The sequence below is a fragment of the Pleuronectes platessa genome, chromosome 18 (genome assembly GCF_947347685.1).
Source record: "Pleuronectes platessa chromosome 18, fPlePla1.1, whole genome shotgun sequence".
In the NCBI taxonomy this organism is placed as follows: Eukaryota; Metazoa; Chordata; class Actinopteri; order Pleuronectiformes; family Pleuronectidae; genus Pleuronectes; species Pleuronectes platessa.
In genome coordinates this window covers 13823338-13839415 of record NC_070643.1, presented here as the reverse complement: position 1 = coordinate 13839415, position 16078 = coordinate 13823338, and the positions used below count along the sequence as shown (strand labels likewise).

General features: G+C 46.6%; 1 protein-coding gene across 1 annotated transcript; it reads right to left on the bottom strand.

Annotated features, from left to right (window-relative positions):
• Positions 1–1408: 1408 nt before the first annotated feature.
• Positions 1409–8861, bottom strand: trib1 (tribbles pseudokinase 1). Its single transcript, XM_053446980.1, has 3 exons — positions 8024–8861; positions 6939–7231; positions 1409–3911 (listed from the first exon to the last, which is right to left on the bottom strand). Exons 1-3 carry the CDS (start codon positions 8348–8350, stop codon positions 3437–3439), a joined length of 1095 nt encoding a protein of 364 aa, XP_053302955.1. The 5' UTR covers positions 8351–8861; the 3' UTR covers positions 1409–3436.
• Between the last annotated feature and the right edge of the window lie 7217 nt (positions 8862–16078).

The window sequence follows — 16078 nt, the reverse complement described above, 5'->3', positions numbered from 1 at the left end:
CACCTCCATTTACTGCTCACCACGAAACTATCTGCTGTAATCCTCACTCCAGCCTTCAGCTAATGTAAAGGAATCTTATGTTTTGGATTGGTCACATATACCAACACTGTGAAAGACCAAAGTATAGATAAAGTGTGAGTGTTTGTGTGTTTGCTTTAAAGATGTCAGTAGACAGTTTTTGTTTTGTTAACTAAGCCAACTGGCCACTAGCTTCCAATGACTTCACCGTAGGTTGTATAAAGATGAAGTGAAGTCAAAGTGTGTTGAACTTCAGTTTAGGCCATAAATCCTGCCTCCTCCATGTTAGCAGATGGGACAACGACCAAATTAAAAAGTGAAAGTACACGTCAAAATCTCTTTTTTCTAGAAGATGGTTTCTAGAAATTGTAGGTAGTTGTTATCACACTGATGTTTGTTTGAATGTTTAAACAAGGAAGTTTTCATTTAAGGTTTGAATTCGTTTTTGGAAAGAAAATGTTGAACTATTTTCTTTACATTAAATCTTGAACCCCCCCCGGTAAATACTTCCTCACCAATATTGCACAATCAATCTCTCGTCCAGTGGATATTTTTACTCAACCCATTACTAGCCTACTTTTTTGGGGGCCCTGTTGTCATCCCGGGCTCTGACGTGTTGGGCAATCGTCAGCTTGGCAGCCTCCCAGCAGCTGAGGCACTCCAGCTACCCTGCTGACACCTAATCTGACTCTTTTGTTCCCTCTCGCACATAAACACACACACAAATGCCGACGTGCAGGCAGGTATTTGCATGTACACACGCACACCAAGCGCTTAAGCAAGCCCCGACCAGTCATGCCAAGGGTAGTCATAACACACAGAGAGTGGCACACACGCCAAGCACTTATAGGTCAAACCGCGATTCACAAGAAAAACTGGATTAAAGGTTTATTTGAGTTTAAATGGTGCGGGTCGTTCAATGTTTGATGGGTTGACCTTGAGTTCCATCCGTTACAGCTGAGGCTAAAGAAAAAAGAAGAAAAAAAAATAGGAACAAGCGCTCGCTCTCCCTCACGTATTCCAGGAAAAGACGCTGACCCATTATTGACATTTGTGTGTTTGAGGAGTTAAATGTTACATTACGCAAAGGTCAGAGAGGAGTAAATGGTTGGAGGCAGAAATGGAGCGAGGGAGAGTTTTTTTTCACTCGCAAGGGGGATTTGAAAGCGCCGAGGAAAATGAGAAAGTGATGAAGAGACGTGTGCGGAGAATTCCTGCAGGGAAACCTCTGAGGCATGCGGTCGAGCTGTGTAATACGCAGGTGTTTGCAAGGCTTTGAGTGTGTGTCTCTGTTTGAGAGAGAGAGAGAGAGAGAGAGAGAGAGAGAGAGAGAGAGAGAGAGAGAGAGAGAGAGAGAGACTAATGGCAGTAATAAAAGGCAAAATCTGTATGAAAATGAAAAACTGATCTTTATTCAACTTTTCCACACATGTTTCAAATATACAGAACATATTTACATCTTTTTATACAATGAATATAACTCTTGTGTGTAACCTGTCTGGACCAATAAAAAGCCCACAGGTTCGGTCACAAATACACAATTCACAGTGCAATACGAAGTTTGTGCACCCGTGTCCATTCACTCTACGCCTCACATGAACGTGTGACTCACTAATGAAAATCCTAAACCTCATAAATTACGTTTTCTGCGAGGAAGAACCCAAATTGTCACAAGTCCGTTCTAATCCGGTATCTCAGGCAGACGAGAGAAACTATTGAAACGTGGTGTTAGTCGACTGCTTGACCAAAACATCCGAATGCACAGCGCTTCTCAGATATGCCAGATTCAGTACCATTGTCAAAGTTATTGTAGCAGATTGAAATAGCTGGCTGCAGACCTGCAGTAAAGCTTAACATCACTGAAACGCTGCCTCCCTCCGTCACAACCCAAGATAAAAGATCATTTAGAAGGTGGTGCATCATGTCACTAGCTACGATGACTAGTCTCCATGGATCCCGAGCTTTCAACGGCAGAAAGAAAAAAATAAAAAAAGAGGAAAGGGAAAGAAAATGTAGCATTTAAAGAGGTGAACCAGTCGGAACAGATTCTTCCTGCCAAGGTCAGGACCATTCTCTGCAGACACGCCGGAGCGTTGAGTCATCATCAGACAAGCAACATCAAACAGCGCCTGACTGTGACTGATTCAGAGCCGTTCAGTTTATGAAACACAGTGATACAGGCACAACACTCGGCACAGCTCGGCCCTGTTAAAGCAACACAGCTTGAAATAATGCTCCAACAGAAACGCAGTGAACTGGTTCAAATGGCTTCGTTCTTTTGGGGGTAATATGTTTGATTTGGTTTTTCTTTAACTGGATATTTCTTTAAATAACACGAGTAGAGAAAAGGCCGATTGTACCGGTGGGAACTACCTCTTCAATTTTCTGTATTTTCACTTTCTCTGTGTAAATCCTGCTGTAAAACGCCGTCTGCTGAGGCAAGATGACTCGAGGCCTTTATACCAGAACTGCTCTCAGCTTTTATTTTTAAACCTTATGCATTAGTGTTAAGGTTTGTGTCTAATTGCACAGAGAGCAGACACAGTGACATTTAGAATGTTCAACCCTGTTAAGTGACACTTTTGAAGTATTCAGTATGGAGCATGCTTTCGAATAAAAGCCTCAGGATTTCGTTTTAACTGTCGGCCTAGTGTCACACTTTCTGAGTGTGTGTGTCTGTGTGTGTGACAAACTCGTCCCACTTTTCTGATGAGTCTTGCACCAGTAACACCCGGCCTCTCTCAACCTTCTGTGCATGGTGTGAGATTTGTAAATGCTCTCCGTTTGCAGAGAGGTTGCCAGATTGGCAGCGACTCACCGCCGTGGCGTCCCGCTGAGTGTGACACATCAGTCCGCTGCTGAGCGTCCCTCTCACTCTGTGTCCCCCGCCTGATGTGAGACGTCAGGCTTGTGTGAAGGCCGTCCTCGAGCCGCTCGGTGAGTCAGCCGCTGCAGCCTCCAGCCCGGTCAGAGGGTGAGAGGAGCAGCGTCCTGATACCCTCGCCCCCCCCCTTCAGGATTAATCTACTGCCTTCTGGAGCCTTATGAGTCCAGGCGTTGGGGACCACTGTTGGCCACAAGTCACATCTCTGTGATTCACCCATCGTAGCCTACAGAGATTATTTTCTTAACATAATCTGGCAAGCTTGAGTCCTTGTTATTTCTTTTAGCACCAAATAATTTCAAAAAAACACATAGAAACACAATGAATGATCATTGTGAGCAATGCCCTTAGCAAGTAACACATACACGACAACAAAATACAGTACAGTAAGTTTTCGTCGCAGGTTTGAGGGTGTATGTACACACAACAGTAGACAACTGACTTTCTAAAAAGTGCCAATGGAAAGAAAAACAACAACGATGAATCCCTCATTTGGTTTTGGTCCCTTAGCCATGCTCTGCTGAGTCAAGTCCGTCAGCAGAACAGATCATCCTCCTCTTCCACGTCAAAGGACGGCACCATCTGTTCCGCCGAGCTCACTTCCTGTTCACCCGGGACGCCTTCCTGCGACGAAGGCGGCTGGTGGAACCACGGATGGGCGAGCAGCTCGGCTGCCGTGAGTCTCTCACAGGGTTCTTTCCTCAGAAGGCTCTGGAGCAGACATTTGGCCTTGGGTGACAAGCCCTCTGGCAAACAGCACTGGCCTCTGCGGATTTTGGAAAACAGTGTGGCCGGGTCTGGGTCGTGGAAGGGGTAGCGGCCAACCAGCATGGTGTACAGCATGACCCCCAGGCTCCACATGTCAGCCATCTTGCCGGAGTAAGGCGCCGAGCCGCTGAGGATCTCCGGGCTGACGTAGGCGGGGCAGCCGTGGGTGTCTGACATGGAGTCGTTGTTCGGGTCTTCCAGGACGCGACAGTCCTCGAGGCTTTCGAGTCTCACCTGAGTCCTGTGAAGGGAAAAGACACAATAAGGTCAGAAGATTTGGCGTGACCTTTAAAAGCATCGGAAATGTCTGTTAGCTTGTTGTCCTCTTAGCCTCGGTCCCTCTGTGACGCAGCTGCCGCTTCCTGCGTGTGCGAGTGCTGAGAGGGATGCCACAGCAATGACTTCATCTGTTATCTTGAACAGTAACTTATCACGTGAGAACATCGTGTTCGTAACCTCATGCAAATCTGCATTTCTGAAGTAGATCACTTTTGCTGAATGTCACGTTGAAATTGATGTTCCCTGTGTTCCCATTAGAGACAACTTGCACAGCACACAGGACATTCTTTGATTTAATATGCCACTGATTTGTGCGTGTGTGTGTTTGCACGTGTGCTATTTCCATCAGTGACTTTGTTTAACACTGTCAAACATTTCAGGGATCTGTTAAATGTAAGTCGCTGATTGCATCATGGAAAAACAAGCATCTCCTTTATCCTTAAGCTGCGGACAGACGGATGGACGGACGGACAAACACCCATAAATGAAACACACACACACACACACACACACACACACACACACACACAGTGAACTTGCTATGACTGAAGTGCACAGCAGTGAGTCCTGTTTGAGATGCTGAGCTGCCTAAGCACATTTCCAATGACTTCCTGGCACACACACATGCTCACATAAACACACACATACATATACAACTCAAGCCCCCCCCCGCTCCTCCTCTCACACACACAATGCTATATTTAGCCATGTTAATGACAGGACGTACATCTAGTTCAGTACTAGAGCAATTAAGATTGTGACAGTGTATTGGTAGAACGAGACATTCAGCACTCAAACACTTGCAACATGAATAATGGGAGTCAGACAAATGCTGAATAATTTGGAGAGTGATTAATTTCCCACAGCAACACACAGACGATATTAAATGTTTAATCAAAAATAAAGAGATGTTTTCGGGGAGGGAGACCCCGCTAGAGGCTTCAGTCATCAAGACAGAGCGGCCGCAGAGAGATAAATAGAGCAGCCGGAGAGACGACGGGAAGAACGGCAGCACCAAGGACCAAGATAGAAGGCGACTGATATTCAAACACCACGATAGCGAGAGGAGATAAGTCAGGAGAGGAGACAGAGAGATGGAGACAGAAAAGGAAACAGAACAGAGAGAGTTAGAGGGGTGGAGAGAATGACTCATCCCTCTGTTGAGAGTACATATCTTCTCTCCTCCTCTCTCTCTCTCTCTCTCTCTTTCTCGAGCCGAGGCTATCTGCACCTGGGTCTCACACTCGCGGCGCCAGCCATCCCATAATTACCCTCAAATGGCTGTTGCCACATCAGTGACGCACGGGAAGGCTGGCCTGCCAGTGAAGCTCTGCATGCTTCGCGGTGCTAGTCACCTTCCCTAAACTGACTTTGGTGTGTGTGTGTGTGTGTGTGTGTGTGTGTGTCTATGGAGATAGCATTTGTCAAATTGTTGTGACTATCAGTTACTGGCTTGCGCGCTGCATTGTTGGCCAAGACGTTGCATCACAGCGGGATTGTTTGGTTTGAAAGATGCCCGATTGTGAATTTGACACCGGATAAATGATGTCAGGCAGGATCTCAACATGTCGAGGAGACTTTGTTTTTTTATGTTGATGTGTGTGAGAAGTCTGGTTGTGATTGGACGGCAGCAGCAACCTCAGGGTGCACAAAGCTGATTTTCAGGAAACGGGAAGTACAAAGCCCCAGATATCAAGCAGCCATTTAATGCTATCATCAAAAATCTGCTGCTTTGGTTCTTGCAGTCACTTCAGAACAGCGTGTCGCCAACCGAATGATAAAGAGAAGTGAGATGTCTTCTCCGGGGTCGAGTGGGTCTTGTGGGTCAGTCCACCAGCGTTAATGTTGCAATGCCGTCACTCCCGGCCAACAGAATACTGAATTACAGGCATCCGAGCAATGAACCACAGCTTTAAAGCTCTGAATGTGCAATCAGCACACAAACAGCACGAGCATGCATGTACAGAGACACACATTCACACTCACACTCACACACACACACAGAAGAGCTGACAGAAAATGAGCTATGCAGCCCCCCCCCCCGCCCCCCTTCTCCTTTTCCCCTCCGCACATATACACTGTGACTCATCCCTCTGCAGCTGTATGGCCATTGGAGGGACACAACCAACTTCAAACTTCTCTCACTGGCCGTCTGCACTCGTTCATCCAACGTGACCCTTAAAAGCCAGAGGTCGCGGCTGGAGAATGTTACTGTTGAACAATCTCCATGAAAAAGGGCCATTGGAAAGCCGGAGAAGGGGGGGGGGGGCCTTACAGGAAAAAGAGTGACGCAAGGGCAAAGAGGCGACAAATAGTTTTGTAAGCAGGGGTTTTGTGTGTCTTCCTGACCAGAATGCGGTGCTCAGAGATGCAGAGAAGGCGTGTGTGTGTGTGTGTGTTTGCGTGTGAGTTCAAAGCATATTTCTTTGATTCCTCGCCTTCCTGGATGAAATTGTGTTGTGAATGAATCCTTGTTGGATGAATTCAGTTCTTCTGCAGCACAGTTATTACGTTATTTATTAATAAATTATGAGTAATACATATATTCCAAGATATGCGACCGCAGAAGGGGGACGATTGTCTCACCAGCCTCGTCTAGCAGCTCGGCCAAACCACCACCCACTACATTCACACATGCACACACGCGAAAAAACAAACGCACAAACTCGCACACACAAAGAGACACATCCAGAGTGAGGAAAGGGAGACAGACAGAGAGGGCGGAAATCTGGGAAGCAATGCAGTCTGCCTCCACAAGCACAGAACCTCCTACTCTATCTGCACCCACGGCCTGTGTGGATCAGCTGCCATGTTGGCTCTGTGCACGTCCCACTACTCAAGTCTGAGAGCATCCAAATAAAGTTAAGTGATGCTATTAAGGCTGGATGGGAATTGGTCTGGAGAAATGTGATGTGGAAAGCAAGTGGTGAGAAACTTTTTTTTCCGGTTCCTGGGTGACATCTGACATCCAGCCTCCCCCACATCTCACCTTTTCTCGTCGGTGAAGACAAACTTGCGGAGCTTGAGGTCTCCCAGCACGATCCCGGCCTGGTGACAGTGGGCCACGGCCAGGGCCACCTGACGGAAGAGCCTGCAGGCGTGCTCCTCGTCCAGCCGGCGGCAGCTCTTCACCAACGTGTGCATGTCCCCAAAGTCTTTGTCCAGGAACACGTAGGCCTTGCACTCGCCGAGGATGATGTCCCTGATGCCGACCACATTCTTGTGGGCGGGTAGTATCCCGTAGGCTCTGATCTTTTCCTGGTACACCCACATATCAAAGACCTGGGAGAGCGATGGGAGGAGGAGGAGGAGGAGAGGGAGAGGAAGGGCAGGGATGCAGGATGGAAATTAGGAAGATAGAGAAGAAGAGGGAGAGGAGGGTGAGGAGGAGGAGGAGGAGGAGGAGGAGGCAATGGGTCAGTGTGTGCTTAATGATCATCTAAGGAAACAACCTTGCAAATGTGGCAGCGAGATTAAAAAAGGAAAAGACGCATGAGCTTTGATTCTGCTTTTGCAAGAGCATGATAAATGAATCACCAAAGTGTGAAGCGATTAACTTTAATAATCAACAACAGTCCAGAGCCTGCAGGTCTACCGAGCAAAGTCAACAAGGGCCCTGAGGTTCCCAACGATCCTTATCGGGATAGTTTTCCCTTTTCCTCTCATGTTTGCATTTTTCTATCACGGCGTGGCGTATTGCAGTGACGTGTATGCAAATGAGAGGGATTGACAGTGTGAATCCAGATAGTGGCACGGATTGGCACAGTCTATGGGTGAACTGTTTTAGCACGGATCAGATGGGGCTGCTTGGGTCTTTAATGTGTTTTTACCAGAGGCCACATATGAAACCGACTGAAAACAATGACTGCACCTCGAACAGTTCAGGATTTCAACCCGTGAAGAAACACTTGTCATTACGCAAAGTGTGACACATTTCGCGTGAGAGCGACATGTGGTGGAAAAAAAAGTCGACGAGATACCGATGACATGTCAGACGGGGCTGTTGAGCAACGCGCTGTCTTGAAACACCATTCATTCAGAGAAATTGCACAACGACGAGGGGATTGCGCATACCTTGCACAGCAGCTCGTCGCCCGTGTCGGTGTTCATGGCGCTGTGCACGCTCTCCCGGTCCGCTAGAGGTAGAAGCAGGAACGGTCCTATCCGGGAGGGTCCCTGGTGGGTGGCCGAGGGGCTGGGGGGTACGGGGCTGACCGGGGATCCGGGCGAGGTGCCGAGGAGCCCCTGCGTGCTGCTGTCGCCCGCCTCGGAGCTCAGCCTGGCGCATTTCGCCGGCGGCTGGTCGTCAGAGTCCAGGCGCTTGTGCGCGACCCGCACGGCGCGGATGCAAGGTGCCGGGCTGCCCCACTGCAAGTTCATCCGGATGGACCGATTCACCATGACGGCACGGGGACACAGAGAGAGAGACCGGGTTCAGCAGGCGTCCTCGGATGGTTACATCAAACTGCACACAGTGCGCTCCATGCTTCAACCGTGCGAGAGTTGAGACGCAAATCAAAGTTCTGCGTAATAATCCAAACCGCGTCCTCCTGGAGAGTGAATGCCCGCGGCTCTGAGGTGTGTGTCGGTGAGGTGAGAAAATCCTGATCCCCCCAGAGCCCAGACAGAGAGAGAGAGAGGGAGAGAGAGGGAGAGATAGAGAGGTAGAGGGAGAGAGAGAGAGGGGGAGACCGCCTCACACTCGGAGAGAGGCAGAGAGTGAGTGAGTGAGCTCCGGTGATGTTGAGCTCTGAGCTCAAACACTCCTCCCGACCAGTCCAGCCTCCTGCCTGCTGACACAACCATTGAGCAATCCTGTAACGGCACCGACTCCAGACCAGCTCTGATGAAACCGTCTGAGGCTGTAGACTCCACACCAGCGCTGTGCATCAAACATTCATCCTATTGTTTCTCTAGGTTTGCCATTATGGTCTGGATTTCTGTTTGGACCTCCCAGGTTTTAAGTGAAGAAATCATCCAACACTCATCGGGGCTGTTTCTTCAAGCTCACACGAATTTTAGACGATTAACTATGTCTAAAGAAAATCTTTCCCTGACTCACTTGTTCCTTCTGTTCAGATTTAAATCATTAATGGGTCAATCATATTTCCAACATCCATGCACAATCCCTGATTCAGTGTGTTACCCTGAGCTGATATATGAGCTACTTCCAACTATGACCGTGAAAGCAATGAAAGTTCAAGAAAAGGCCAAGATGTAAACACACAGAAAAAACATGCAAACGTAAAACCACCCACCTCCTCACTTAACAAACATGATTGAACAATTATGAATAATGGATCCAGGATTCTTTTCTATAGAGGGGCCACAATTTAATCATATGTCCAACATGCATGCACAACTCCAGATTCAGTAAAGTGGATATTTTATAGGTTATACTTAGCTCTATAGCTTTGAGTAAAGCCACACATCATTGCATATATTTTGAAAAATGTCCCTTGTTCAAGTACATTGTGTAAAGTAATTGTCATATTTATTAATATGAACTTTTGAGGAGTTAAGTCTGAAAGCAGCTTAAGTGATTTGAAAAGACGACTGAGGACAGGGGCACTTCGGGGGCCATTCAGGCTTCAGCTGGGGCCCGTGCCCCCCCGACCAAGCCTCTGAATCCGCCCTTGCTTCTATTGCCATTCACCAGTTGTAACAGTCTCTCCTAAATCTCCACACGTCACAGACCTCGAGTGTGAAACGTGGCCAACGCACATACTCTCAGTGTACGAGCCTCCAGCTTTATCATCACCATGATATTTTCCCATGCTGGGCCTGTTTGTTATGTGGATATGACTCACCCCCATAAAGCCTTATTGGTGCCGGGGTATAAGCATTCACATAAAATATGCCAGTGCAGCTCAGTAAACAACAGCAGCTGGGCGCCCAGAGACGCTGATCCGGAGTTAAAACTACATGTGTGCCCAAATAGCACGAGAGGAGCGAGCCGACGCTGGAGATCTGTGTGAAAATTGTGCAATATTCTTGAAAAACACATAATCAGTGAACTATGGACTATTACTTAAGGATGTGAGGAACAAAAATTGAGGGGCGACGTGCAATATGTAGGCCAGTCAGTTGGAAAAGCATTTCTGTGATGAGTGTCGAGATGAACTGACAGCATGAGGTGATTGAAAGTGCATGTTTGTGTGGGTGTGTGTGTGTGTGTATCAGAGTGTGTGTGTCGGGGTGTGTGCATACCATGACCATGTGCGTGTTGCGCAAGATTTCCCTTTTTCCCCCCTTTCCTCTGCTTTATGATGAACCAGCACAGTGGCGGCAGTAAAGGCTTATTGAGCATTCACTAAAACACAGAGCAGCAGCTGGCCTGTGTGTGTGTGTCTGTGTCTGTGTGTGTTTGTGTACGCACTATCAACCCTCCTTTGTGCAGCCCCCTCCTGCCAAACAGAAGCTTGTATGTCGTTCCAAACCATTTCTCTTCCTATTTCCAGCACAGCTCCTTCCCCGAGAGGTCACTCGCTCAACCAGGCCACATGGACCTGTCTCTGCTCCGCCGCCCAAACACTGATGAGCGGCAGATTCCACAGGAACGATGGCCGTTATTTTTAGGCCTCGTATATGTTTCTCTTTGCAGTGGTCGTCCCACAGATAACGTGACTCACCAGCTGATTGATGTGCCTGTGTCTCTGTGTGGTTGTCGTGTTGTCGAGCAGACACAGGAGCAGGTTCCCTCCGGAGTTCAAACAGCAGGATGAGCAGTCGCTGTGGGGACGGGGGACGAGGGACGGGGGGGCAGGAAGGTCAGGAGGCCGAGAGGTTTGTTGTTATCTGACGATAGCCTGGAGCTGGTGTGTACATGCATCAAGGTGATGATGCTTGTTTGTGGCTTCTTTGTGTGACGCAGTGTTTAGACGTATACGCTGGGAAAAAGGGACTTTTTCGTCTCAAGGTGACTGAGAGTTTGCAGTGGAATCTTTTCACAAGGTAACACCAAAGCCTGTGTATTACTCCAGGGCAGAGTAGTTTATTTAGGTGGATTCCAGCGTGTACCTCATAAGTTACGTGGGTGTGTGTTATGTGTGTGTGCACAGGGCCTTCGTGGGATTGTGATTGCATCCCCACGCCAGCGAGCGAGAAAAGAGAAAACAGTATTTAGGGCATGCTCTCCCTTGTTATAATTAGCTGAGTCACTCACCACCAGCGGCAGTGAAGAGAGGCTGGGAATTGATCCGCTCTGAGAATAGTTCAATCTGCCCTGGCTGCCAGCCAGCCATCACCAGCAATTATTCTTCATCACACGTAAACACACACACACAGACACACACACTTGAAACTTCAACTTGACACGTCCAGTTAGTTACGAGGGGAGACGCAACTTGATTGATTGGCTCAGTACTTGACGTGAAAATAAAATCACGGTCAGTGTTGATCAAGTTAAAACCCTGCGGTGAAATAACTTTTGAATGATCCCAAACACAAGCAGCCTCAGACATGTGTGTGTGTGTGTGTGTGTGTGTTTGTGTATATGTGTGTATTGGACAGTGATGATTGGCAGAGGTCTGGTGATGATGAAATGAGCCAAACAAATACAAACACTGTTTTTTTTTTTTCTGTGAACTGTTGTTGGTAAAAATTCCTGCTGTTTTCCACCTTTGAACTATAACCACGAGGCTGATGTTTAAAATGTTTCGACCTGGCTTCATTTATGTCTTAACATGACTCAGCTTCAAACTGTGACAGTGAGCCCTGCCTGCAAAACTATGACAAATATGACGGGTATTGTAATTACACCTGACTTTTGAACTCGTAATCTGATTGAAGTTACGTGACGATAGACGGAAGTTCAGTTACTGTAAACAACAGAAGTCCATTATCTTCCTCTACTGGTTTTACACGTACTGGTGCCACTGTTACACTTCAGATATTCTTTTTGTAAAGTAGAAGTTGTTTCCTGAAAGCGTTTGGTCGTCTGCCACGGCACGTTGTATCTCTGGACAGTGTTAGGATTCTATTATTTAGCTATAGTCTGTGTCTGACTGAACTCTTAACAATAAAGAAAGAAGCATTTCAAAATCATAGCTGTACTCTTTTTGCGGTGACCCCCCTCAAATCTTTTATAACCACTCACATTAAATCTACTGTTATAATTATATCAAACCCCTTCTGTTCGGGGCCCTTATTGACTACCTTTTGCTAACTGATTTAGCCCGAGGCTGTATTAATAACCATAGCTATGTTGTTAAATTTTCATTGCATCTTAATAAATACTTGAATTGGACCAGTCCGGCTCATCTCTTATTTAGGATAAACCAACACGCCGACAACAGGCGTCAGTTTGCTGTGATGTAGAATCAGAGTGTGGGAGATAGAAGTTGGCCAGTGGGTGTTCAACTATATCCCTGCAATAAAAATGACTGAATTTCTATTCAGTGTGTAAATTCTGCCGTCGAGAACAAAAAAACAAGGTTTTGTAAGACTACACTCCACAGGCCTCCGGTCCTCCGTATATTGTGATACAAGCTTCCAGACTCTGTGAACTGTGTGAACCCAAATGGTGAGGTCTCATCCAAAATTAGTCATCATACCATCTCCACCGAATATGCTCCATATTTTCACAACCCCGGCCGACCTGGAGGACAATCAATCAAACCAGGAGCCGAGGTGGAGGATTGTTTCATGTGGACGGACTCCAGGCTGTAGTCTGGCCAGAAAGTGCTGCCTTCCTTTTGCTAGTAATCCCAATCTGTCCATCACGGCCTCTTTGATCTGCTCGCCTCAGTTAGAATGGTTAAGAGAGATGGGATTCTTGGCAACACGGATATCGGTGCAACTCCCAGTTTAATTCTCATACATTCTTTCAATCGTTTCTCAGATTTGGCAACTAATTGTTTGACACCCACACCTACACAGTCTTCCCCATTAATTGAAAACACGAGTTCTCACAAAGGGGTGTTGAAATGTTTGCACACACTCAGCACAAAGACTTCCCCAAAGGTCTTCTGAGAAGTTTTAAAGCTTTGGCTGAAAATATAATTTCTACAATGTGTTAAAGTGAAGTGTCCGTCTTGCAAAACCCCGGCTGTTTCGCAAAACCAGCTGTAATCTTCATTTTAATCTAAAAGAGCGAAACGTTTCGTAATCAGCGCTGATGGAGTGTGGCAACACGCTGATAACATTTATTGTGGGTGGAGATGTTCTCTATATTTTCTCTTTATTATTACAACAGCAGTAACTTCCTATCTACATTTTAATCAATACGAGTATCAATGGGATTGAAATAAATCACCAACACTTGATTTATCTCACGTTGTGTCACACTTCTGTTTCATTGTTTGTATCATCATTGACGAGTCTTGTATCACTCGGGGTCAGGGCTTATTGAAGTGCGTTCATGAACCTTGAGAGCAGCTCCAGTTCTCGTAGCGTGGACACGACGACTCTTAGAAACTCTTCTGGAGGGATTAAACACCATTCTCCTAAAAGATAATCCCCCGGTTTAGTGCTTTTATTGCAGAGAGGAAGTGCGCTCGCACACTGATCTGTAACATAATCTCCCATAGGTATTCAGCTTGGCTGAGAGCTGGTGACTGTGAAGCATATGATTCACATCACTTTCATACTCGTCAAACCACACAGCGCTGTGCACGCGAGCATCTGCCTTTGTTGTTTTTTCCTCCCGTTCATACAGGTTTGCCCTTTGAGTGGAGAGACATCTTGTCACTTCCTCACATGAGCGTATTACCTAATACTTACAAATACCGTGATGCTTTGTATTGGATTGTATCCGTCCCGATCAGATAGATAAACATTAGATTACATTACAATCAGTAGCTGATTTCTTTATTTTTTACCAGAGGGGAAGGTCACCTGTAACATGACCCCCCACAGTGCACAGTGAAAAGAGTATGTATGAGTTTATCCTGAATCCTGATTGGCTGCTGAAGAGTGCTCTCCCCATTTGATTGTCAGTACCATTCTGGTCAGTATAGACTGTGAGCCGTCTGTACTCTCTCTCTCTCCTCTTGTGGAGCATCTGCTGTGTCCTGCAGCAGAATAAGGAACTGCAGCTCTGCCGTTGAAGCTTAAAGTGAAAGAAAATGCACTAAGCATCGGTTTGTGCAATAGTCCCATTGAACTGGAAATGTCGTCCATTTACCAGGTATCCCCCAGAAAACTTCATCAGCAGAATTTCACTTAAAAAAGTTCAGCTCACTTCCCTTTACATGTAAAGAGCGAAATTTCATAACTCCATCTTTATTTGGATCTTCACCACATGATTTCACTGAAATAGTCGGCCTTACACTCAACGCTCCACTCCGGGATGACTCAAGGGGTTTCCTGTTGCTAATGGGAAGTGGATGGCAATTGTGTGTGTGTGTTACTGTATGTGTGTGTGTGTGTGTGTGCAAGCTGGCCACAACACACACGTCACCGCCATACTGTCACCGACCCATCACTGAGGTTACGCAAGCTGTCTCCGCTCTGCCGGGCCCAGTCCATGATGTCACCCTGGTTGGAATGAGAAAACACTGATTGAGAAACGAGAAGCGACTCTGTCATTCACTGTCCTGCCGAGAAAAGAAGTTATTGTGTGGTTTCCTCGTTCACCTTTGCCAGACAGTGTGAAAGTGGGGGGGGGGGGGGGGCGGAGTGAGCAGGCCTTTAGGTGGTTCCTGTGGCTGATGCTGACGTGTATCAGATCAAAAATGATTAGCACTTTCACAGCATGCCAACATTCCCTTATACAAAGTACAGCTGAGGACAGGGACGTCATGAGCTCTGCAGGTATTTAGAGCTTCTCCTTTTTCACATCCTCTTTCGCACGGTTCCTCCCAGGTGTGACTCGCCGTGATTTATTTTGTCGGCGCGGTAGAAATGATTTTTAGAAAACCATGCCTCAGAGGATGGCACATGAAGCTGTCCTCCAACATTCATCTCCTCTGCGCTGCTCGATGAAAGATGAGCTACAGCTGCTCATCAAAACAAGGCGTCTGCTTTTAACATACCTGGGCACTAAATTATATTCTGACACGAGCCGAAACCTCAGTCCCAGCGCGTTTCACTAACCACGGGCACAAAGCGCCTCTTCCAGCCAAAAACAAGGTCGCATCATCATTCAGCGAGACTGATTCGCAGAGTAAGGACTGTTATTTGTTTCAAATCCCGTCTACAAGTCCCATAACCCCCAACCTCTTTCCAAAGTGACTCACCCAGCGCCAAATCTATCAAAGTGTGTGAACACGAGAGGGAGAGAAGAGCTTAGCGTTTGGAAAAAGCAATTAATTGCCGGATAATACCCCGTGTAACAGGATTTCAATGACTGTTAGTGCTGCTTCACTCCAAAAGAAGATTTATTCTCATAATCCTGTGATGAAAGGGACGGCCAATTATTTCCCATGCATTGGAACACACTGCCTGAGCCAGGGCTAGGCCAGCGGGAGAGAAAAGGAAGCGAGGAGCGGGAGGAACAGACAAGAAAGTGTTTGTGTGTACACAGGCGCACTTACTATTCAGCCAGCAACAACAACCTGTCACTCTCTACAAATTACCTAACTCCCAGCTTTTAATGATATGATTGCACTACAACTCACGGGAGAGAGATGAAAGCGGCGCGTCGCTCCATTAACTGCAGACGCCGTGGTTTGTGAAAATTAGGCCCCGGCGTTTCTTGGCGTTTCATCAGTTCTGAAGGATGCTGAAAAAATGTGGGTTAAAATTCATGTAGTTTATGTTTGAGTTTCAACAGCAGAGTGTCATCATAGAGGAGTACACATGATGTTATTGAGACAGGCACCGCCATCTTCTCAAAGGAATTTATTCAGAGACGTTTGTTCCGGATGGTGCGACCTCCTAATTAAGTGGCGATACTGGAACAGAGTGTGCTGAATTACTTAAAAAAAAAAAAAAAACATCCAGCTTAAAACTGTTGATGCAGAACTAATTAAAATATTTAAAGATGTTTTACAAGATTTCTTCAGGTTGTAGAACTCGCAGTGTTATATGTATTTGATTGAAAGGATCAGTTTAATTTAATTTTCCCATTTGCCTCTAATGCCGTGGACTGTTGTTCCATTCGCAGAGAGTAAGTTGTTCACAAAACAGAACAGTAAACAAAATCTTGTGCCATAATCACCTCTTGTGTCAGATTTTGAAATTGCT